This window comes from Carassius gibelio, chromosome A9 (assembly GCF_023724105.1).
Source record: "Carassius gibelio isolate Cgi1373 ecotype wild population from Czech Republic chromosome A9, carGib1.2-hapl.c, whole genome shotgun sequence".
NCBI classification, from domain to species: Eukaryota; Metazoa; Chordata; class Actinopteri; order Cypriniformes; family Cyprinidae; genus Carassius; species Carassius gibelio.
Genome location: NC_068379.1, coordinates 4,365,877 through 4,391,984, shown reverse-complemented (window position 1 = coordinate 4,391,984; position 26,108 = coordinate 4,365,877). Strand labels below are relative to the sequence as shown.

The following is a 26,108-nucleotide window of genomic DNA, read 5'->3' as shown; positions in this document are numbered from 1 at the left end:
AACTAACTGCCTTAAGAATACCTTTGATCTTCCGCGTTATTTTTTGCGCGCTTGGAGCGAGATGACGTCAGCGGTTCACTAATTTTTATTTTATTTTATTTTTTATTATCTTCTCTCTCTCGTCTTTAAAATCGAATTTAAATTCTTATGTATTGTTTGGCCATTCTTGAAAGCCTGGATTTTATCATTGGCATATGTATGAAAGTGTTTATTATTAATAATAATAATAATAATAATAATAATAGACTAATAATAATAAAATAACACACATGCGCTCATTACTGCGCAGCGGAGCAGGTATGATAAACGCGAGTGTATTTATTTCCACGGAGGTATATTATGAATTTTTATTTTTTTATTTTTTTATTTTTTTATAATGACTCCCGTGCAGAACAGATTCCACCCTGTCCCGCGAGACCTCTCAGTTAAATCAACTAGCCTAGAAGTCAATTAACTTTATTATCAGCTCCTCTGTACTAAACGAGTAAGTAAGCCAAATATCATTTTTAAACATGAAAATAAATTAACAGTGCGAGCTTTTCAAAAAAAAGTTACATGATCAATGCAATTATTGTAAGTCAAAATATTATTTCAAATAACTAAATCAGCCTGAATTCATTAAGATACGCCAACAAAAGTGAAAGTATATCCAATTTTTATAGTGCACTTCCAAATGAACTTGTGTCTGTGTCTCCTCCTCTTTCTGTCCCTGACTCAGTCCTCTCTCTCTCTCTCTCTCTCTCTCTCTCTGTCTCTCTCAGTGTTTCAGGAGTTCATGTACTGTTTGCTGTTCATCATTTGGCACAGACCATTAAAACTGTAAATCTACAGCCTGAGTCCTCGGATCACCCCTGACTCTCGCTCTATGTGATGTCTCTTCTCTCATGGGACGGTTTGTGCCGGATCGCTGAAGGATGTGGGAACAGGAGCACCTTTCATTCACATGGATCACAGGTTTGCTCAATCTGTTTTCCTAAGGCAAATACATGCAGATGCTGCAGAACCTGATTTTACTAAGTGCGAGGGTCAACAAAGACGTTGATCCAGGAACAGCACTGTGATTAACTCGGATCTGAAGAACCAGTTTATAGTTTTTGTGAACTTTAGGCTTACAATCAGTGTTTGGTGCCTGTACATTACTGTCATTCATCTGTCATGTCCTCTGATTTTAGGTTTTACTAAGGTTAGGTATAGGGATATGGATTAAATATTATTAGCTATATATTTTTTTATTAAAATGTTGTTCCATTATATGGGTCAACAAAATATGCACAGATCTAACTCGGCAAAATCAGGAAGCTGCATGTGAAACACCCCTTAAAATTACCTGGAAACTATTACACACAGAAGTACGGTGCATACAACATTTCTTTCTTTTTTTACAAATCAAATAATAACATAACTATTGCTTTACATTTAATTATTACATCAGTACTGTATTTTAAGCAGGCTATTATTTGTATTATTTAGTTAGGTATTTGTACCTTCCACGTCGCTTGCTTAAGAAATACCAAACAAAGAAAGTTGTCTAAGTAAATGTGCCAACAAAACTACTCTTCCCCCCGTTTGAGATGTGCCCTGACTTTCATTTCGCGGGTTTTGTTGTCTTCTCAGTGGGTGTTGAGTCGAGGGGGGTAAACCAATAATAACTGGCATTCTTATACAAGATCAGCTTAGATTAAATTGCTAAACGGATTAAAAGAGAGTGAGGGTGATTGTTCATAATATATGATCCTCAAACACACTTTTCTGCAGTCATCAGTGTCTCATTCACAAACAGAAAACCTGTATCCTTACTTAAAAATCCTGATGACTAAAATAAAAGAGAATCAGCATTTTTCTCAAATACACAACAGCTAAACACACTGTTTACCTCTTTAGGAGAGATAAGTGTACTTCTAAGGAGAATGAAACAGACACAGCCCTAGGAGAGCGTTTTCTCTGAGGCATATTCCTGCAGACAGCAGCGCAGGATGCATGTGTAGCTCGTGTTGAACGTCTTGTGATAGTTATCTGAACTGAGACGCACAGGCCGGCTCTGCTCTGTCTTTAGACCACCTCCCCCTGCACTGAACAGGGAAAAATGGTCGGAAATGCCTCTCTGCGCCGGTCGTATCTGCAGGAAACTGTAAACTACAGATCTATATTGGGAGCGATGACAACACATCTTTAGGGAGGAACAACTTTACAGGAATTTCCAAACCACCCTGAAAAGAGTGTCACATGAATCTGAGACCGTAACGCATGCTTGTTCAAACACATCTGAGTCTGAATCTGAACAATATGTGGATTTAATGTGAATGCTAGATTTCGGCTGACTGGTGCCTTTGCAGAAGGAATGAAAGTGTTATATAGTCAGCTGACTTTATAATGCACAGCATTTCCAGAGTCATCGACAAATAAATCAAAGTTTTAGCTCAAAAGATTTAATTTGAGTAACACTAAAATGCCTGAACTAATGCTTTGATGATCCTAATAAAGACAGAAACTAAAGTGACAAACTTTTTTTTTTGTCAGAAAGTGTAAAAACATATTTTAAATGGTTACTTAAGTACCATAAATATTTATAATAATTATTTAATATAATTTAATATGACTGCATCAATCTGAAAACATTGTGCACAGTTTGAAACGGTTTCCGTTTGATTGAAATGTATCATGCATCATGAAAACCTTGCTGCTGATTGAAAACAAAATGTTTTAGAGGAAGCTTTTAATAATCGATACCTTAATAAGCAATTCATTAATGCATTTGTGCATCAGATTTATTAATTCATTAATTAATTAAGGCGCTGTGAGTGCTTAGAAAAGTGCTATTTAAATGTAAGGAATTATTATTATTATTATTATATCACAGAAATCAAGAATCTAGAGATGTTATTACTAAAGCTCATGCTGATCTTCATCCATGCGCACAAGACAGTGCTAAATCAATGAATACTGGATGAAACTTCTTATTATAGTTGCAGGGTCTCAGCAGAGCCACAAATCAATTAGGCTTTTAAGTCTTAGTAATAAATTACAATTTAATATGCATGCTAATTTTTGTATACGATGATAAAAACACACTAATAGCAAAACTGAATTAAATTTATTCCCAAACACGTATTTTCTAAACTATTCAGATAATAAGACCGTGTCTATGATATTTGATTGTTATTATTAAATATGAAAGTTAGATTTCTAGCTGTGGAAGTGTCTCACTGACAGACGATATGAACTTGGTGTGATATTACATGTATGACAAGACCAGAAGATGACAAATGAATCTATCTTGACATCATAGATGGGGGCTGTTGTATTTTTCCATATAAATCAATGCACGCTGCCTCTGTAGTAAACAGCAGCTATGGTTGAGGCTCAGTCTGTGACTCATCTTGACTCATCAGTTCAAGTCTGCAAAGTCACAACTAGCATTTAAAAGAATTCGTTCCTCTTGGACTCAAGTCCACATCTCACACGTCTCCTGAGACCCGCATCACATGTTAAATTACATATACAGCTGTGTGACAGATTCAATTCAATTCAAGTTTATTTGTATAGCGCTTTTTACAAAACAAATCGTTACAAAGCCACTTTACAGAAAATTATGTTTCTACATTATTTAGTAGTAGCTAGTAGTTTATGCACAATGCATTCTCACAAACTAACTTACTGCTTTTCTGTTCTTGTATCTTATTATGACCAATTTCTGTATTAGTGTCAGATACAGTAAATGCTAGTTGGCTTGCATATCATAGGTTTGCCTGTTGTTTTTCTCAGTATATGAATGTGATGAGTGTTGATTGATTCTTGGATGACTTAAGTTCAGTTTTCAACAGGTACTAGTGTTCATTTTCTGAGTCCTGCTGCTTGTATCTGTCTGTTTCCTGAGACGTTTGTTTGTTGGTAACTGTGTGTCTGTGAGGTGCTTGCGTTAACGTCTATGCCTGAGGTGCCTGAAGCCGTTCAAACCCCTGAACAGACCGTCTCAATCACACTGCGCTCCAGATGCTGTCACTCTCTCATTGACTCACAGAGCTCATGTAGTCACTGCTGCGTTCACTAAAGCTTAGTCACTCTTTCATCTGAGGCTCCAGGTTAGACTGACACACATATAAAGTCTCTCCGATTCATAAACAAATGAGCTTTCTGACTAGACATCGGTGACTTTACCAATAAAAATATAAGATAATGAAAGCTACGAGATCCACACTTGAATAAATGGATAGTTGATGTATTTTTAAATCAGCATCAGTATTTTAAATGAAACTTTATATACATGTATAAGTCAAAAAGTGTATATATGTCATTTGAAACATTATTTAAAGAAGCCTTGTATCCTCAAAAAGGCTGCATTTATTTGACTAAAAAAATACAGTAAAACTAATATTTTCAATTTCAATACAATTTAACAACTTTGAAAATGTTGTTTAATTTAATTTTACTTTATTTTATTTATTTTTTGTGGGAACCGTGCTAAATTTTTCTTTTTAAAGATTCTTTAATGAATTTAAAGTTTCAGAAGAACAGCATTCATTTGGAATATACATGTTTTGTACTATTTTAAATGCCTTGTTACTTTTATGAAATTGCATGCACCTTACTGAATGGAAGCATTTAATAAATGAATGGAGTAAGTTACTGGCCACAAACCTTTGTCTCATAGAGGATACGTTTCTATGAAAAATAATTATAAAGAATGGGCAAGGATGTGTCACCTTCCCAAAAGCATGTCATGCCAATAACCCCCATGCAATGCTCATAATCACATACTTTCAGTAAGACAGAGGACACACCCACATTTAAAACATTTCAAAAGCAGGCTTGAAAAAATCATAGTGAATACAATAAGAGTTGATCACAGCATTGAAAAATCACCTGCAAAACACATGCTATGCTGCTCATGTTTACATGGCCTGGCACATGGGACGAGTTGCTGTAGACATTCAAACACATCAGACTGTGAGAGGATCACAGCGCAGGTAATGTGGTTTGCCCTTTCAGGCTCATACACGCGGTTGGTTTGCTGATGTGACGCACAGCGCTGCTTTGTGACTGGTAATCTGTGCATCCGCGTGGGATTTACTGTCTCACTTGCAGCTCTTTCAGCTTTGTGTTGTGGAGACAAGCCTGAGCGCTTCCTCCGTTTTTCATTATGGACTGAGGATCAGTGTGATGATAGGTTTTAAACAGCAGAGGTATAATTATGTAATGAAGAGGAGAATGAGTCTGTACTTTTGTATGTTCTAATGTTCACCGTGACACGGGAGAACATCTCTAAAGATCTGTTTGGGTGCGAGAAAGACCGTCTGGAATGTCAAAAACATGCTCCGAATGGATTTTAAGAGGAAATTCAACTTGATGCTTTAAATGTCCTCTTTGAAAAACGTTCCATCTTTTTTGCGTACTCCGAGATGTTTGGTATTAAAATGTGATTAAACATAAGGAAAGATTTTCTCATTTGTGTACACATATGTATATATACAATGTATAAAAAGAGTTAGTATGGTTAACATTTACACATAAAGCAACTGGCTTTGTGGAACTGCAGTAAAGTCAATCTTATTATAAATCGAGGAATGAATGTGCAATGTGCCGTACATCTTCATCTGAAGAAGTCACTCTAACAAACTCTGAAAAAAAAAATAAATAAAAAAAAAAAATAGTAACAGTCATAAATGACCACAGATCATTTTATTTAATGTTTACAGTCTTATAAGAACAGATTTCTGAGACAGGCTGAGCTGAGAGTAACTATATTTGATTTGACACTGTGAATAACAGCGCCATCTTGTGTTCAGTCTTCTACAGTGTACTTAAAATTAGATTTTCGAATTTATTTTTAATGCATAGTGTAACAAAAAAATATTTATTTTATTAAAGTATTGTAAAATGTATTTAATTATATTGCTATAACATATTTAAAAACAGTGGTTTTAGAAAAAAAATCTAAAAGAAATAAAGAAATAATAATTTTTGGTCAGTGAGCACAGAATAGCGCTAATGAATTTAACCAATCAGAATCAAGTATTTCACATTAGTGTGTAACCTGAAACTTATGACAAGACAACGTGTTTAATGTGCTTTTTAAATAATTATTTCCCTGTATTTGTGGTGACAAAAAGGTAAATGCCACTGCTGCTGATTGACAAGATCTGTGACTTGTTTGTTTCTGTTGTGTGAAGATTGTTTTCTGTCTTTCAGGATGTGTGTATGAGTTGAGATAGAGCTGAGGCAGTGATGGAGGCAGGACTGAACTGCAGCTCTCACTGTGAGTCTGGCGTCTGCTTCATCTATCCAGGAGTGAACAGTCAGCAGGGCTGGGACGTCCTGCAGAGACTGTGTGCGCTCGCAGCGGTGCGTTCACACACTCACAATTACATTCACAAACTGTATAGGATCCACAAGTTTGAGCGAGGCCGCTAGTGAAAACGCTTTTATTTTGCTTTTTTTTTTCTCTTATTTAAAGTGATGAATGACGTTCTTTTGATTCATTAAAGAATCTTGAAAAAAAAAATGTACAACAGTTTCCATAAAAAAATATTAAGCAGCACATCAGTTTTTAAAATTTATAATCAGAAATGTTTCTTGAGGATCAAATCAGCATGTCAGACTGATTTCTGAAGGATCATGTGACACTGAAGACTGGAGTAATGATGCTGAAAAATGGGCTTTGCATCACAGAAATACTTACAATTTAAATATATATTTACATAGAAAACAGTGTTTAAATAACAATATTACTGTCTTTAATGCTTTTTTTATCAAATAAATGCAGCCTTGGTAAGCGTAAGAAACGTTAAAGAACATTAAAAACCATAGAGTAGTGTATAGATTGATTGTATTGTGCTGTTTGTCTGTGTGTAGCGGGGTGTGGATGCACCGAGTCGATCTCCGTCTCCTGCTCTCCGTGCTGTAGTCTGGACGCTCCTCTCTTCTGGGATTCTGCTGGCGCTCTTCTTCCTCATTTTCACACTGCGCTTCAAAAACAACAGGTACAGGATCTCTGGATCTCTAACGGGATTTTATTGCTTGACAGGTGGTCATTTTGATTGTGTACCTCTGACACAGGATAGTGAAGATGTCCAGTCCCAATCTGAATGTGTTGACTCTCTGTGGCAGTGTACTCACATACAGCAGCGGCTTCTTATTCGCCTTGGAGGAGAGAGGAACGCTGTCAGGAGCAGGATCAAACACAGTACAGGTACACACACACACACACACACACACACACACACATGGTTATTTAGGTAGAAGGAGTTGACATTCAGAAACTAAGACCCTCTTCTCTATGTAAGTTTAACTAAAGCACTATTAATCATGCAGCTGGCCTATTGCTCTGAAATGCTAAATGATGGTCTACATTTTACAACACCATAAACCTCTTTTACTTCACCAAACATGTGTAACAGGATTCTTGATTACTTTGAGCTGTAAGGCTTCTCAAACACTACATCTGTGATTGATTATATACCTGTTGTCTCTGGATTTAGTTAAAGTGTGTGTGTGTGTGTGTGTGTGTGTGTTGCTGTTTTGGATTGATTAGCAGTGGTTACAAAAAATAAAAAATATGTTCAAAAGTTTGGGGTCAGCAAGATTTGTTTTTAACAAATTAATACTTTTGTTCAATAAGGACACATTCAACTTTTCAAAAGTGTCAGTAAAGATATTTATGTAACACAGGATTCTTTAGAACGGAAAGAATCCTGAAAAAAATGTATCACAGTTTCCACAAGGAATATTAAACAGCACAACTATTATTTTTTATTAATAGTTATTACATGTAATAATAATACATATTTCTTGAACAGCAAATAAGCATATTAAAAAAAAATTCTGAAGGATCATGTGACACAGGATTAAACTACATTTTACAATATATTCACATGGAAAACAGTTATTTCAAATTGTAAAAAAATATTTCACAATATTAGTGTATTGTTTCAAATGTTCGTGCATTTTTTAATTTGTAAAAAAGAAACATTTGCATTAATCTGTATATAAATTAAATTAAATTAAATTGAAAATAAATTTATGCATTTAGCAGACGCTTTTATCCAAAGCGACGTACAGTGCATTCAGGCTATACATTTTTACCTGTCATGTGTTCCCTGGGAATCGAACCCCCAACCTTGATAAGGCACTTGCTCTACCAGTTGAGCTACAGGAACACAAACATATAACATATAACAAGATCTACTCACAACATGGTCATGGTGACAAATGTAGAATGTAGAATACATGAGAGACAACCAAATATTTGAGTTACCAAGACAGTAAATGGATTAGCAATATTGAGGAATGGGATTTTCAGTTCTGACTGATTAAAACTCTGGCAGCAGGTCATCCTTATTGTTGAGCTCTGTAGTTTAACAAGTTATTTGATGTCCTGTTTAAGACTTCATTGTGGATTTAAACGAGTTCCAGGTTCAGTTTAACAAACAGGCAGTGTCATGATTTGTATGGTTAAAAGTTTTTCTTGCACTAAATGTGTGTATCTTTTTCTAAACCATCTTAATTTCCATGGCAGGCGCGGATGTGGACACTGTGTATCGGCAGCTCTCTAGTGTTCGGCCCCATTCTTGGGAAAACATGGCGGCTCTACAGAGTGTTCACTCAGCGTGTGCCCGACAAGAGAGTGGTGAGCTGGGATATATGTTTGTAGGCTATGAATCATGGGTTGAGATCAGCGGCTTCACCACGGTGCTTTGTTCTCTTGTGTTTCAGATTATTAGAGACATCCAGCTGATGGGTTTGGTCGCTCTTCTGGTGCTAGTGGATGTTGTTGTTCTAGCAGCATGGGCTCTGACGGATCCGATCAAGTGCTCTCGCTCTATTAGTGCTACAGTGAAGGTACACACACTTTTTAAATAATTTTCACTCAGCTCTTGTTAAAAACTCACCATAAATACACTGTAGAAGAAGTCAGTGTAACTTGTGCACTGTATTTCAAGCCTTGTAAAAATGATGTAATAATTCTGTAAAAGAGACACATTTACACTGATGCAAGCTCAAATCATTTATTAAAGTGTTTTTTATTAATTTTTTGTCAGGTAGTAGAGCGGGATGCATCCTACTCTCTCACCCAGCTGGACTCCTGCTCTTCTCTCTACTCGGACCTCTGGGTAATCCTGCTCTCTGTGCTTAAGGTAAAACTCAGCCTTGGCTTCACAGGAATCAATCCCATTACATTAAATATATTAAAATCGAAACGGTGTAATATTATTCACAATATTATTATTTTGATTTAAAGTAAATGCAGCCCGGTGAGCATAATAGCATAATAATCTTTCAGGAGCATCAATGAATCTTACAGACCTGAAACTTTTGAATAGTAGTATCTGGATATGTTACAGGAAGGAAAATTTATTTGTAATAATTATTTTTCAATAAATATGAACAATTTATATATTATTGAGTATTATAGTATTTTTTTTAATTATTTTCTAATAATTATATATTTTATTATTTTGGTATTGGGGTAAAATGAAGAAACATCAGGTGCCTATGCACTATATATACCCCGTATTTTTCGGACTATAAGTCGCACCTGAGTATAAGTCGCAGCAGTCCAAAAATACGTCATGATGAGGAAAAAATCATATATAAGTCGCATTTATTTAGACCCAAGAACCAAGAGAAAACATTACTACCGTCTCCAGCCACGAGAGGGCGCTCTATGTCTTCAGTGTAGACTACAGGAGAACTGAGCAGCATAGAGCGCCCTCTGGCGGCTGGAGACGGTAATGTTTTCTCTTGGTTCATTTCTCTCGGTTCATGTCAAATTAATTTTGATAAATAAGTTGCACCTGACTATAAGTTGAAGGACTAGTAAATACATATATATATATATATATATAGTTTAAATGCATTACAGCAGTGAATCTATTTGACCTGCTTTACATGGACTCTCTTTGTTCTTTTGCAGGGCAGTCTCCTCCTGTACGGCACGTATCTTGCCGGTCTGACAAGCAATGTGAGCTTACCTCCAGTAAACCAGTCTATGACCATCATAGGTGCTGTCTGTCTGGTCACCATGTCGAGCGCTGTGGCCGTACCCGTCTCTCTTTACCTGAACGCCTGGCCCAATGTGGTCTACAGTGTAGTGTCCGGAGCCATCTTCATCTGCACATTGGCCATAAACTGTCTACTGTTTGTCCCTCAAGTACGTCCCGGTAAATTCACTGCCAATGTCTTGTGATTTGCAGTCGCATTTCTGCCGTTTCTGGTCTGAAAACCCTTAATCGAGAGGCTTATGTTGATGTACAACCGATCGATAAATCTAGCACAGAAGAGGAAGCAGGTGATGAGTTAGCTCAAACATCAGATGTGTATGTATCCTGTACGTTTGGAGAGGACACTGCTAATGTCGGCTTTTTATGACAGTGTGGATTACAGCAGTTCATTAAAGATCGATCCGAACCAAAGAGCTCTGCATCTGTGTATTATGAGTGTGTGTGTGTGTGTGTGTGTGTGTCTGGTTAAGATAAAAAGGCTGGCATAAAAAGGAAAACATTTGGTCAATGAGTCACACAGACCTGATAATGCCTGATGCCAAATACCAAAATTCAGCAAAAGACACTAATGTATGTGCAGTAATGTATATAATTGAATACCCTTGCTGTATTTACATCTTGTTATTATTATCCGTCGCTCTAGTTGACCCAGTGGAGGCAGTTTGAAGAGGAGACAAACTCTCACCCCAGTCAAATGTCCAAATACTTCAGTAGTCCCAGCAAGACCACACACTCCATGTACAGCGAGGATGAGATCTATTATCTACTTGGAGAAAATGACTCAATGAAAAGACTCATCAGTGAGGTAACAATAATTATTACATTTGCGTTCTTATTCAAAGCAAAGTGATGCACTTTCCGTTTACTTTTGTTCCTTTTAGCATGTATAGCATTCACCACAAAGTAGAGGGAAGTGCTCTTCTAAAGCCCACTGCATGCTTTGCTTCTCCACTTTCTGAGACATCTCACAGACCCATGTGTGATTTCGTTGTCTTCTAATGTCCGCACATAGCCCAGTTTTTCTGTTTGCGGGGACAACAGTGCATGTGTGAATGATTAGCAGGTCGAAAACAAAGGTCCACTTGATAGTGTGCAGATGGCAAACACATCCCTCCATGCTCACCGTATACTTTGGACCTGTACATGTGTCTTAATTCTAAAACTAAATCAAGAAGATGTATGTTTGAGATGTTGGCTTAAAGAAATTGTTTTCATAAATAAATACAGTAATCTAAAGATTATTTAAGACATATGTATTTGGATACAAAATACTGTGTAGTTGCGAGGGTTCAATGTTATTCTAGTTAGACAAATAGACAAGCAGGCTTCTTTAATCAGAAGAGGACTGTTATTGTGGTTGGTGTATTTTAAAATCTATAGGAGGACTTCCATTTAGAGATTTTGGTCTTGGTTTAAAGGTTTTTGTCATACCAACATGAAATCTCTGCATTAATTTGATTACACTGATTTGAGTAAAATGAGGAATTAGTTTTGTCCACACAGTGATTACTGGTTAGTAAGTGTGTGATGATGAATTCCAGCTTTGGGTGTGGACAGCAGTGTGTTTTGCGTCACTACTCCACGAGTGAGGCTCGTTCCTTTGTTTTACATTTCCTCAAGGCAGCTCTTTGTGATCTCACATCCTGTAACAATGGCACCTCACCCTTACACCTACTTGTGTCGTTCTAGATAATGATCGTGATTAGGGTGCTGAGGTTTTAAACAATTTTCCCATGTGTCCTCCATATTTGCAGAAGAATGCAGTTATTGATAGCCTACAGGAACAAGTGAACAATGCCAAGGACAAGCTGCTCAAACTGATGACTGCTAGCCACCCCTTGGATGAAGGAGAAATGGACTCCTCCAACACGAACCTCAACTCCACCTCCACTCAGACCACAGTGGTATCTCCTAATTCCCCAACTCTTCTTCTGATGAAATACTCAGAAGCTGCTCCCACCCGAGCGCTCGCTCCACCTCCCTATGTGCCTCCTCCATCGCTTCCTGCTCATACTACCTCACAGCAAACATCCTCTGAAGGCCCAGTAGCTAGGGAAGTTCCTCCTCCTTCACCACACCTGAGGTATTCACCTCCTCAAGACAGCTCTTCCAATGAGGTTATGAGTCTGAATGGAAACACAGAAGAAGAAGTTCCATCCATGAACAATCTCAGAAACTCAGGTCTTGGAAAAGAGATTTCGGAGAAGCCAGTAGTCGTGCCTTCGGAACGAGACAAATTAGCACAGGGTTCCCCTCCTCTGGGTCCTGCTCCGTATAGTTCCCCACAGGTTGAGTCTCCAGTGCCATCGGCTTCTGTTGAGCTTCCCGCCGTGTCACCGACGGGGCGACTGGGTTTTGTAACTAATGAGCAGCTGGTGGAGATCTTGCAGGAGCTGAGTGTGGACGCCAAGTCCCCCGACCGGGCGCGAAGCCTGTCCCTCAATCCAGATGAACTGAGCACGGCTCCTTCTCCTCAATCTCCTCTACAGTTCTTCTTTCCCACCATCTCACCCTATGCCATGCGTACACGCAGACCTCCTTTTTACTCCTCAAGAGGTGGACCTCCCCCTTACTATTTTCCAGGCTCGGTTCCTCCAGGGAGGAGGAGGGCACCAGCACTACAGGACCATGGAAAGTTAAGGGACGATGACTCTCAAAGACAAGACTTGTGGCATGAGGGAAAGAGGAGGAGAAGGGGTGAGAAAGCACAGGCTCGATGTGGCTCGGGACAGAAGCATTGGGAAGGTTCTTCTCACAAATGCTCCATTACACCTTTCACGGGACAGGTTCCTCAGCCTGTCTCTGCTGGACTAATAGAGGGTGTTGAACACTCAGAGGAGTCATATGATTACTCAGACTCTGACTCCAGCATCTCAGAGGACTACTGTTACTACCAGCGGCCCTACTGCGGGGCCTGTCATCACCCCTACGACTCCACAGACAGCCTCACCTCAGGGACCTCCGACAGCGAGGATGAGGACTTCTACAAGTCACCACATCCTGCTGTAAACTTTAAAGTGGACCTCAAACCAACCTTTGTATGAACAGACCACTATTTGTATTTAAAGTGGTGCTCTTTTTGTTTCGTCTGGACCTAATTGAATTATTTAGATATACACTGCTGTAAGAAGTTTTTTGAAAGAAGTCTCTATGCTCAGCAAGGCTGCATTTATTTCAAAATTCTTTATCAGGAATACAGTAAAACAGTAATACTGTAATATCAGGATATCAGAATGATTTCTGAAGGATCATGTGGCACTGAAGACTGGAGTAGTGATGCTGAAAATTCAGCTTTGCATCACAGAAAAAAAAAAATAATAAAATAAAAAAAATATATATATATATATATATATTTAAAAAAATTACTTTACAAAACATAAAAAAAATCTTAATCATTCCAAACATTTTGACCCTGTATGTTGAAAATGCACTTCATACAAACTTGAATACCCCTCTTCTGTGATGGCCATTATTATTTAAAACTTACATGTTTAATAACATTTATTTAGCCATTTTTGGTGGTCTAAAGTCAAAAATATCTTGGAAAGTTAATTAGTCGAGGTCAGTATTTTATTTTTATTTTATTTTTGGCAAGGTTCAGGTTTTCGGATGTCAAACTGAACCTGGTATAATCTGTAATACTGTGTTTTTTTATATTGAAAGATATGTTTGAAAATGATGGAGATGTATACACATAATTTGGTCGATCACATTTTTAGAAATAAAATGTATATTATAAAAAAGGAAAAACAACTAAACTGAAAATAATGTACTGGGCCATAAAGTAGTAGTATAAATAATGAAAATGAGCCAATACCAAGACTTTTTCTTAAAAAAGGTATTTGTTTACACTTATTTGTTTGAGAAAGCTATTATATAGGGTTTCAGAAATATCCATACACTTTTTATGCATTTCTAAATCAAAACTGTGGGTTATGGCTGTTTTGTAAAACCCTATTTATAATTTATTAGGAAAGCTGTGTAGCCTAAAAGAGAGATCAGATGAGGAGATTTGCCATGCAAATATTGTACAAACAAAACAAAACAAAACAAAAATCTAATCAAAACAATAAAAACAATCAGCTGTGAAGTTTGCTTTTTGAAGTTTGTGTTTTCTATTGAATTCTTACTAAGTGCTTTGATCATTTGAATTTGCTCTTACAGTTCTGTGATATTCAGAAGGCTTTCCTAGAAATTAAATCTTTTCAGTTGATAAATCTTTTTTTTTTTTTTTTTTTTTTTGCATTTTTAAAATGCTTATTTTGTGCTACATAAAACATTCCATAGTCATGCCTTGGTTTTAATGTAGTACTTATTTTGGGCTATTCTTTTTGTTGTGTGTGGAATTTTGTAGAAGTTCTATGTTTACTGAGGCTGTTATATATTTGTTTTTCTCCATATTTATCTAATTTAAACTCTAAAGAGGAAATGTGACTGAAGCTGCATCGTTGTTTGTTTAAAATGTTTTTTTTTGGGATTGCATTTCTGTAAATATTTTAGTATGTGTGAATGTTTATATCTATGTGTCCCTCTCGTAAACATGTTTTGAGATGTGTGTTTATCTTTGTGCATGTGAATAAATGTGTACAACTGTATTTATACATCTGTGCATGTATGCAAACACACATCCACACTTGCCAAGGAAGTATTTGCATTAAGAAAAAAAAAAGAAAACTGCAACTTGCATTATTTGCATCACTTGCTCTATTGCAAATGTAGTTATATTTGTGAAACATCATCGTAAAATGTTCTCAAAGCAGCATGATCACATCACAGAAAAGAGTGATAACAGAAAATAAGTGCAGACATTGTGAAACATTCTGAATAACATACAGGATGTACAGTACATTGGTTACAAATAGAATATTCACCGTAGTTCAAAAAAACCACAATAATATTGATGGCCGGGGGAAAGAGAGAATCTGCCCAGTTTGTCAAATTTCACATTCAGTATTTACTATAAAAAAAAAAATATATATATATATTGGTGCAGCACCCATTCACTGCAGAGGATCCATTGGTGTGCAAATGATGTAATGCTACATTCATGCAAAACCCATACAAATGAATGCACAAACCGCATACTCAAACTCAACCATTGATGAACTGTTCATTTGAGCTTTTAAAACTGCCTTACATCTGTCACCAGCTAATGTCAGACACAATTTGAATAGAACGTTTCAAACTGAAACTGCTTGTATGAAAGAGCCAGACAAACTTGCAAATGACATAGCCATTTTCTTTTAACTAGAGCGTTTAAAGGTCACGGTAATTCTGCTGTCTTAGCATTGGGATGCTACTGCAAAACCTCTCTTTTCAGCACGGTTTAAGATGCACATTCACTGCCAATCTTACAATGTGTTGCTGATCTAAGAATATACTGGGCAAAATGTCGTATAACTTGGATGCAAATATATATATATATTGAAAGTGAAAGCAAGTGATATCTTTTGAAAATTATTCTGGAGGATTAGGGTTCTTCTCTTGAAGTAGCGTAAATCTATATGTTGAAGTCTTTTTGTTACCATTGTATCCATCCTGTCAATTCTCCTGTGTTAAATATCCTAATTTAAGATACTTTTTTTTTTTTTTATTAGGAACACTTGCAGGCCTATATTATTATTTGTAGCTCAAAAGGAACTAGACACATTACATTATACTAAGGCTCTAAATAGGCTACATAATTATAATAGTGAGTAGCGTGAGTAATATGTATAGCCTACATTATGTAGAATGGCAAATATTTTATTTATTTATCCTTTTTTTACGATTGGCAAGCGCCAGGTGACGGAATAGATCACAGCTCAGCTGACTAGCAACAGTGCAGTTTGGTTACTTTTACGCCTTTGATGCTTCTTCACGATTGGTCTGTTTAATTTCCCTACTTACGCTTATTGGATGATTTTACAAACAGACTTTCCACGCACCCGCCCACTTTCAACTTCCGCGCGTGGTTGCAGAACACAGATTGGCAAATTACGCCATGTGTTCTGCGGACACACACATTCGATTGGCTGAGTGTATGGCCGTCGCTCCGCCCACCTACGAGGAAAGGCGCCGGATTGGCTGGCGCCGACCTCCACGGGCCTTCCTGCGCGTTCACATTTTCTGATTCTTGACGCAGCGAAGTGGCGTAACCCCAGCTGTGCTCCCGTTCAACTCTATCACAACCCTTGCGCAGATCGCGCAGTTTACGTTCTTCGGCCGGAGTGACAAAGAGAACGAGCACAGACCGACGGAGAAGATATAAAAAAGGAAATTTCTGAATTACCGTGCGGATTCTGATCACCGTTTCCTTTCGGAACCGCACGTTTGGCTCGTTTCTTGAACTACCCGTGTACATTTGGGATTTCTTATCTGGTCATCCGTGTGCATGGAGTTAAGTGGGTCGGGGCGGCCGAGGATATCAGTCTTGAAATTTGGCAATTGGAAAATTCTGAGTATCGTTGGTTAGAGCAAGGAAGCCGCCATGGCTGGTGCCACAGGATCACTGGGTCTCCACCTCAGTATATGAAAAATACTGAATGGTGATGAAAAACCACTTCAGTTTCTCAGCGTTTTGAGGGTATTTTAGACACGGACCGTGTTCTTTGTGTAAATCTCTGTTCCTGTCAGAGGGAAAGAAAGAGACGAGGATCGGTGGGTTTCGTTCGAGCGGAACTGGGAAAAGGCCAATTTCATGAGTGTCTTAATTCATGAGCGAATTTATCTGAGGTTTCATCCTTGAAGGTAAAACTGATAATCACAGGAAAATTATGATCTGATCTGAAGAAGTTCCCTGAAGAAATCGATCGCGAAGGGACCCCGGACAGCCGAGCCGCTTTAGCCCATTTTCCTTCTGATTTAAGTCGTAGACAAACTGCTTCCCACTGGTCGAAACGGATTCGTTTAAGACTAACGGTCGTATTTTACTCTGAGAGACGTCTGCGTGGGATTTCGGATTGGAAAATGTCCGGTCGGCCCAGAACCACCTCCTTCGCAGAGAGCTGCAAGCCAGTGCCGCAGCCGTCAGCTTTCGGCAGCATGAAAGTCAGCAGTAAGTAGCCTGTCATTTTCGGACGCCGGGAAATCTGCTTTTAGTGCTTTGGCGAGGCTGCTCGTGCCGTTGACTTAACCTGGGCGCTTTAATAACCGAGAATGGGCGCGACGAGCCAGTCAGGCACGTGAGCAGAGATTTGAGGGTCTTCAAGTGTCACCTTTGGGTGAAATACGACGTGCCCCATTTTAAATCGACCAGTGTGCTTTATCCCTCAGCAGAACCGATACATGACCCTGTCATGGGCTAAACGGGCATGACTGCCTTTGATTCTGGGCAGGTTGGTGGCGAGTTAACTTTAGTTGCATTCATTTAAGATAAGGTCTTTATAGTGTATTAGACTGAATCATTCTGGAGATGAACAGCCACCAAGGCTGACAACAGCTCGCCATTATAACATTTTATTTTATTTTTTACATAACATCTTTTTTTTTTAGATTAGGGACTTTTATTTTTGCTAGTTACACTACAGATATTAATGATAATACTTATTAACTAATATAGCTATTTTTATTTGGTACTACAGCTTAAGTAATACGTGATTAGATCGTGACTGGCTTGGTTTAATGTTTACAGTATTCATTTCTCAAAATTAAGTAATCAAATAATGATTAGTAAATTTTTCAGTTTCACTAGTTTCAATTCAGTTAGTTACTTGAATATTATATCATACTATTAGTTATTTATTTGCTACTAATGACAGTCCCAAGTGACCAGTAATGCTACAGTTTACAAATTGTACCTTGTACAGTAAAAAAATACAATAATAATAAAAGAAATACGGTGGTTTAGTTATAACTTTAAAAAAAACTGACCGTTCAATTAAGCATTATAAAAAAACTGAAGCAAATGCTAGATTTAATTAGTTAAAAACCATGATCAAGACTATAATTTAAACAGATTACTACAGGTTTATCATGTCTACTGGTATGTTGCCCACCCCAAGTCCTTAAAGGACTAATTATTTGTAAATCTGAAATAGAAATACGCACTAGTTGGAAATAGTTAATATGTGAAGATATACTAATAAAATGCAATGGAAAAAAAATATAGGATCATGCTGTATCAGTTACTTATTAAATGGATACTAGTCATAATTTCACCGCATTAGCTACAGCAATCAGTGAACCATCCTTGAAAAGCCAGATGGAAAGAACTTTGCAACAAAAGAAATCATATTGTCACTTCATGTGTCTGTATTAATTATAATAATATGGTTTTAAAGAGTGTTTATTTAGCTTTGCAGATCCAGCACACTCCTGCTCACCCCTAACCAACCCTTGGTTTCATTACCTTTTGTACAATGCTTAAACTATATATGTATTTATCTAACACTAACAGAAGAACTGCCCGGATTGATAGTACTGTACATTTCTTTTTAAGTTGGGCTGAATGAAGTAGTGGTTGTTCGGCCAGCCTTTAAAACTACACACGTGACCCAAAAATGTTCACAAGCAGGAATTACGAGTAACACATAAATAGCTCATTTTAGTTCACCTCAATAGCCATTGCAGCCTCAATGATGGATGTCGCTGTTATGGTGCTACAGATGTGCCATCTGTGTTCAGACAGATGTTGTTTTGTCCCCTCTTCTGTTATAGTAATAGAGACAGGAATGTGCCCATTCAGATGTATTTTCTCAAACTTCATTGCTATGTCCAGAATTAAAAATTTTTTTAATTCACAGTGTGACAATAGTTATTTTGGGTTATAATATATAATTGTTCACTTAAAGTCAACATGAAGTCAAAATCAGCCCTATTCACTTTCTAAAAGCATGTTCCTGATCTTATTGCGCGAGAGTAATTTGCTAAATATTATTCCATAATACATTTGTCCCTGCAATTTTTTATCAAAATTGAATTACGTGCTCTTCCAGTAAAACGTCTTTTACTCTCAGCTGACGTTTCTTCTTAACCCCTCCCCTTAAATGTAGTGCCCACTTTTCCTGATCCATTCAACTCCCAATGGATACAGTTTAGTCCCGTCCTACTAAAGTCGATTATATAAATGTATTGTTGTGAAAAACATTTCATGTTGACTGTAAGGTATGAGATCAAAGATCATATCATATATGATCATATTTTATTAATTGCAAGGAACAAATTTAGGCATGCTTTAAGCACATGCTTTTTAATTTTTATTTGCAGTATAAAACACTCTCTCTTTCACCTCTCTCTGTGGATTTGGTAAAGAGGGTGTCACCTTTTACCCCACACCGTTCTCATCTGGTTCTGTCAGCTTCTGTGGATGTGTGGAAGCTATCCTGCACCCTCAGCACAACTCCTTGTACCTTTGCACGTGTACATCCATAGCTTCTTTTGCAATCCCAAGTAGCATTTAACAGTAACTGATGGAATGGAGGCATTATTGCTTCAGCAGCAGTGAAGAGTATAGAAATAGTCCCTTTTTCTTTGAACAGGTCTGCCAAATATTGCATTTTGCCAACATACTAAAACTCCAGATATATGTGCACTTAAAGACCACATAAAAAATTCTAGTCCATGTCAGTTAGCTTTATACCTTTGAGGTTGATCAGTGTTTTTCTTTTTTTTTTTGTCGCTCATAACAGCTTTTGGAAGTCAGTATTGGCATGTTTTATTTTTATCATTTTTTTGGGTCTGTGTGTTGGTTTTATTGGCATTGGATGATTAATACATGATGTTAAACGAAAGTCATGCATAAATATTTGACATTATTGAAACAGGAGAGGAATTAATTTTTTTCTGTCCTTCCTGCTTCAAAAGGAAATAGCACTGTAAAGAAAATTGTGTATGCCAAACCTTTTCATGGGTTCAGTAAATGTAACCCTTACATTGTGCAGATTGAATTAGCCATTTAAGGATGCAAAAATGCATACAGTACATTAAAAGTTTGGTTGAGTGAAAACTGGAAATAATGTGGATTGAGATTTTTAGAAATCCTAAGTTTGGTTTTTACAGTATGTGATAATTAATTTTAAAAGGAAATTTGTGTACATTGTTGAACTCTTGCCACAATGTATGGAGCACTTATACAGGATCTAACGTTAGCTCTGGGACCGAGTGCACCAGTGGAATGTGCTATTTACAGTTGATTGACAGCGTGCTTCAGGAATTTTACTGCACTTCCTTCTGATGACATGCATTCATTCCGAAAAGCCACCAAAGTTCTCATAGCTTATATGCTTAGCTTAGCCTTTGTCTCGCACATCACAGGAGAACTTGTCTTTCAGTCTCATGAAACCATCAACAAGTTACTGTGGAGCTCTACAAAGTGTGATGCCAGGAAGTGTTTTGAAGTGCCGAAATCAAAAACAGATACGAACTGTTACACACTCCAAAGTAAATGATCTTAACAACAAACTGCTGTTCAGTTCAGGACCTTAATTAAAAGTAAAATTCATCTCCTTTGAGAACTGTTTGTCTTTGTGTTGAACACCTGATTCTGAAAGGATAGTTTTATAGTTTCTGGCTTCATGAGACTGATTAAGGATGTGGCCTATACTGATAATTATGTTTATGGTATTCTATACTGTTTTGTTAAAGACAATTAAATTCTTAAAGTGAATTTAGGATCTTTGAACTTTAATAATGATTAAACATTAAACAGTGTTGTCAAATTATTAGCCTTTTTTTTTTTTAAACAAGATGAGCGTTTGATAACAGGTAAAGGGAAGTTTATCTTTCAATTGACTGGGTGGTCTGACATGTAATGTACCCCATGTAATGATAAGACAACTGGGATGTACAGAAATCTCTTTCAGCTGTGCCTTGCACACGCTGTATTCATCTTGGTTGTATTTATCAGAGATTCATCCTCACAGTTGAACTAATTCCAGAAAGTATTAATTGCTGAGCTGTCTCTGTATGTTTTTTTGTTTTTAAGATTGAGTGCGTTTCCTCTAGGTAAATTCTGTTGAGTGTGTCAGGAGAGGAACTGAAGAAATACCAGGCTCCCACAGGACCATTTTGCAGACTGCTTAGAGGCTAAAAGGGAAACTGCTGACTCTATGTATATGCTATATTACAGAAACATAGGCTCTCACTCTTTTCTTATACTTGAATCTATTAATCTGATTTCTTATTCCTTCTGTTCATTTACCCTATCCCTTGTCAACAAGGTTCATGCTAATAATACACACGCTGCTTTTTCTTGTTGGGTCGTGTCTTAGGAAGTCTATTGATGTGACACGGTCACCTTAGTAACAGCTATTAAGTGTGAAACTGAATTCCATTCAGCAGAGATCTTGAAGACAAGAAAAGCCAAGCGCCACATGCCAGCAATGATGTTGTCATACTGGTGTCAGTCTCAACAGACGTGTTCCAACAGGTTTTACACAGGGTTTCTGTTTGGACAGATATACTGAAACCAAGTATTCTCTAATTGATGACAAATTGTGGAGTACTAGGTTTGGAAGAAGGCAACCCATGAGTCAGATGAATACCTAGGGAGAAGAGAAGAGTGTGTTCTTCAAAAAGCTGGACATGGCAGGCTGTGATGATAACATGGTAGGATAAGTTTCAAGGTAGGTGCAGACCAGTGCTCACAATTCATGCGCCTTTCTGCCCAAACACAAAATTCTTTACATGTACTGTTGACTATAAGTGACCGCTTCTTTTTTTTTGTATTTCCAATGAAGCCACCTTTTCTCAAAATGTTGTGTTCTTTTCTCTTGCTCATGAAGAGATTTGCTCACGGCTCTTCTCGTTTGCAAGCGTGCACATGTGTGTGACTTGGCAGCTGATCTGAGGAGACTGCATTAGTGGTCGGCCGTAGCAGCTGGTTCTGAAGTGGGACGTGTGATTCTTCAGCCCGCCTCCCCAACCCCCTCTTCTCAGTTTGTTTTCCGGAAAAGGCAGCTGTCCAGGGACAATGAGATCCTTGTTTAGCATTTAAAAGCCAGTGTACTGACCATATTATTGTGTAAATGGACACAACGTTAATTTTACGGCATAAAGCCGAGCGTTTAGTGATTGTCTTCTTGGGTGTCTCTTTTTATCATGTTATTGATTGATGGTTGTGTTCAATGACAAGAACAGGAGGCTCTAGTGAAAAAATAGTGTTAAACTATTAAGGGCCGCAGAAGACATATGGCTTTAGTTGGCATTGTTCCTCTTTCACAGTTAGGGTTGGCTAATATTGCTAAGATAAAGTCATATTTGGATACATTTATGCATTTGCTGTGAAATGTGGCTATAATTTGCTAAAACATTTAAATTATAAACCACATGGCAACATCCAGGAACATTTTTGAGTGATAAAATGAATAGATTCACCAGCAGTTTGAACTTATTCACAAAAATGAATTTAACTATCAACTCTTCATCTTTAAGAAATGAAGTGGGTCAGTAAAAGGTGGATTCAAATCTTTCAAATTTATATTTTACACTCAAAATATCAGTGCACATTACTCATAATATGCACTTTTAGCAAAATTTTAAGCCACCTACATAGGATCACAGCCTTTTCAGGCAAACTCTTGGTCCAGGGGCCCCTTGCCGCTTTCCTATACCGTGAGTTCAGTGAGTGTTGGGGGATGGGAGCTGAGAAGAAAAAGGGGAAGAGCGAGCCATGAGCAGCTCAGCTCCAGGGTGTGGCTCACTAAGCTGTACATGTATTGTACGTACTCTATATTGGCAATTCTCCACACCCAGTCTCTCTCTTTTTTTTTTTTTTATGAAAAAATTTGAAAAAACCATTCAAACTTGAAATGGTAGCTTAATTTGAGATAAAAGAATGTGTAAGTGATAGAATAGCTAGATTTAAATGGTGTTGATCTAGGCCATGTGATGCAACTGTACTGTGTACTCTTACCAGAGACCGTTTGTGTTGATGATCAGATAGCCTACATTTCCAGGCAGCTGTATGCTGTCACTGATAAGACCATATGAAGATGACATGTCTTAAGTTCAAAGAACAACTCTAGAATGCTTTGTGCCCGGATATTATGTAATATCACTTCGCAGGTCAAGTGCATTCACCGAAAGACCAGTTAGCAATAGATTTGAATGACTGATATACAATAATTTGGTGCAGCTAAACATTATGCATTGCTAATAAGTAAGTACAACATGTTTTAACGTTTGCTGAGCACCTTGATGACCCTATAAAATAGATAGTTGATAATTGAAATGGACAATGTGTCCTCATGTACTCTTGTCTTTTGATCTTTTATTATTTACTTGAATCTGTGAGACGCACAGATGTTAGACAATGTCTGAGCTCGTTTTCTCCATATAGCAAAACTGGATGTTGACTTATGCTGTCAAAGTTACAATATGTATTACAAATGGATCATCAAATTTTGTGTCAGTAAGATGTTTTTGTGTCTAGTCAACAAAGATTCTTTAAATCAAATGTACCGCTGCTTCCACATAATTATTAAGCAGTACAGCTGTTTTCAACACTATTAATAATAAGAAATGTTTCATCAAATCAGCATAGAATAATTTATGAAGAATTATGTGACGCTAAAGATTAAAGTAATGATGCTAGAAATTCAGCTATATTCACAATATTACAGCTTTTTTTGTATTTTTATTATGTAGCAATAACTTTAGTGCGACTTAACAAAAACATAAAAAATCTTACCAACCCCAAACTTTTGAACGGTTGTGTACACCTCCAGTTTTGTTATTCATGGAGAGAAAAAAAATACTACAGGATTGGAATGACATGAGGGTCTTTTGTCCTTTGTAAAAATGTGACCAAGAAACATCCAGATCAGATTTGGGGTCCGAGTGTGGAGTGTGTGTTTGATCTCAGCGGGGTTGTTCATGGTCGGGGGTGACACTAATGTATGTCATGCATGAATGGCTGGTGATGGAACAGAATTAGAAGAGAGTTGAGAGCTAGTTACTATGCAAGGGAGATGTCATTGAATTTTCTGGGAAGTCTTTGTGCAAGTTCAGGTTTTTAGTAATGTTGACTGTCATGTACATAAGAAGATGAAACAGCTCCTGCTGCTTCCTGGAGATACAAAGTGACGTCAGGAAATGATCTGACTTTGATCCTAGATCTCTGGTTAAAGAGAAGTGAGATGTTTTTTGTCATCATTGATGTTTCAGCCTTATCACAGAATGTTTTTCCCAAATGTCAATAAAGTTTGAGTGCATCAGGGCTCCATAGATGAATTAAATCATAAAGAAACTGAAGCCTAATTATTGCATATATTGGACTGTTGAACTTAAATAACTCAGTGTACAGCGGTGTTACATACCTCAGTATAGTGAAGAAGGTTATTGTTTTACATTTAGCTAATCTCTCATCAGGATTTTGGCTTATTTTGTAACACTGGCCATAGTTCATGACTATAGGAGTGGCAATTCAGTTATGGTCTGCTTGATCTACACAGAAAGCATTTTAAAGTGCTTGACATCCATGTAAACTTGTCTGTTGTCCCTTTAGCCTTTGTTATTTCTGTACACACCGCAACTCTTAAAGGGCACCTATTATGCAAAATCCACTTTGACAAGGTGTTTGGACAGAAATGTGTGTTGGAATTGTGTACACAGCCATCTTAGAAGCCAAACTTGGAGTCTTTTTTTTAAGTCTTCATAAAACCAAAACAGGCTCAAATAACGAGTGGTTTGCATCTTGATTGCAGTAGCCCCGCCCACCACTATTGACCAACAGCCGTGTATTACAAAATCCTTAGTTCTCGGTAAGCTTGTTCTAGATGAATCAGTGCTGCACAGAATGATCGGTTTATGAAATCAAAGTACCGCGATAAGCCATAATAAAGCCGACTCATTGGCCAGTGGTGGAAAGAGTACTAAAAATATATACTTAAGTAAAAGTACCATTACATTCCAAAAAATGTAGTTAGAGTAGAGTAAAAGGTACTTTTCCATAAAACTACTTGAGTGAGAGTAAGAGTAGCTTATTTAAAAATACTCATGAGTAGTGAGTACTAAGCTGTGGTTTATACCCCCTTATAATAATCGCTGTACACTGCAATTTGAACATTTAGAAAACATATACTTCACAATATCTTTTGTTGTTTGTCATAAAGAATGAAGAATATCATCCGACAGTTTAAATTTTCACTGCAAACTCTTTAAAATACACCTAAACAACACAGAAAAACTAGTTCTATTCAGTTGATTCCCCACGTATAGTGTGAGCAGTCAAATCGCAAAACGACGATCGGACCGTGCAGTGAGCGCACAAAAATCGCGAGCTTTGGCTTTACATCGCATGCGATCTACTCGCACAGTGTGAGTTGGTACCTTGCCGAAATTGCACAGAAATCGCACAGTGTATGCCCGCCTTAAGGTTGTCAGATACATGACATCAACAGGAATGAGCGCACTTGACTATGAACGAGGGCGTTTCTTAAATATCTGTAAACATATTATGGTATTTTTATGCTTTAATAGAGTCAAAAACTTAAAGCACCTTTAAGCCCCACTCACACCAAGAGCGATAACTAAACATATTAGCGTCCCCCCAACAGTGAACAATATCATGTTTAGTCTAAGCGCACACTTGTCTGCCACTTTGAATTCTCAATCCTGTTACAGCAGGATGGATTCTGATTGGCTGTCAATTTTTTTGTGTTCATCAGCTGGAGAAAATGCTTTTTTAAAGTGATTCCAACAATAGTTTCTCTTTGTATTTACCGTTATAGTTTTGGTGTGGGCTCTGCCATTTTTTAATATTGCGAATGATTTTTAGAACTATATCATTAACTTTATAGTTATCATCCTTGGTGTGAACGGGCCTTTAGTGTTTTGTGATAAAGAAATGAGAACATTATAATTTTTTACAATTTAGACATAAAAGCACATTGTTCTAGAAGGGGGCATCATCCCCTACCTTTTATAATCCTACATTTACTCAAGTTTTTATGCTCATAATACAATTCAAAAGCAAATAATTGCACAAATAGGAAAGTATTTCCGGGGAAACTTTTTCTCAAAAAACACACGCACGCACACACACACGTACACACATCTCTTTGCAGATCGCGCGTCTCCTTATATACTGAAGTTTGTGGGAGTGGAATTTACCACATTATAAACGTGACACTTGCTTGAGTTATTAACATTGTATGCATTACCCCCACAACATCAAGCCAAATTTCAGGC

At 37.3% G+C, this 26,108-nt stretch overlaps 2 protein-coding genes and 1 long non-coding RNA gene across 5 annotated transcripts in view; 2 read left to right on the top strand and 1 right to left on the bottom strand.

The window, feature by feature from the left end:
• Nucleotides 1-765: 765 nt before the first annotated feature.
• On the top strand, nucleotides 766-14,593 carry LOC128019473 (probable G-protein coupled receptor 156). Of its 2 annotated transcripts, none has more exons than XM_052605473.1 (10): nucleotides 766-954; nucleotides 6,187-6,339; nucleotides 6,850-6,977; nucleotides 7,105-7,186; nucleotides 8,513-8,623; nucleotides 8,710-8,835; nucleotides 9,036-9,131; nucleotides 9,911-10,147; nucleotides 10,642-10,803; nucleotides 11,753-14,593. In XM_052605473.1, exons 2-10 carry the CDS (start codon nucleotides 6,223-6,225, stop codon nucleotides 13,040-13,042), a joined length of 2,349 nt encoding a protein of 782 aa, XP_052461433.1. In that variant the 5' UTR covers nucleotides 766-954; nucleotides 6,187-6,222; the 3' UTR covers nucleotides 13,043-14,593. The 2 variants fall into 2 exon arrangements, with proteins under 2 accessions (XP_052461433.1, XP_052461432.1); XM_052605472.1 differs by having other exon boundaries at nucleotides 7,054-7,186.
• Nucleotides 6,507-8,516, bottom strand: LOC128019477 (uncharacterized). Its single transcript, XR_008185173.1, has 3 exons — nucleotides 8,080-8,516; nucleotides 7,043-7,156; nucleotides 6,507-6,957 (listed from the first exon to the last, which is right to left on the bottom strand). It is a non-coding gene; the product is annotated as an uncharacterized LOC128019477 (long non-coding RNA).
• Nucleotides 14,594-16,169: 1,576 nt separating the features above from the next.
• LOC128019474 (glycogen synthase kinase-3 beta) overlaps nucleotides 16,170-26,108 on the top strand; it is a 37,582-nt gene continuing 27,643 nt past the window's right edge. The window contains exon 1 of one of the 2 annotated variants that reach the window (XM_052605475.1): nucleotides 16,170-17,034. In XM_052605475.1, the coding sequence (XP_052461435.1) occupies nucleotides 16,947-17,034 (88 nt within the window). In that variant the 5' untranslated portion in view covers nucleotides 16,170-16,946. The remainder of the gene's footprint in view (nucleotides 17,035-26,108) is intronic. The other variant, XM_052605476.1, reaches the window with a different exon arrangement.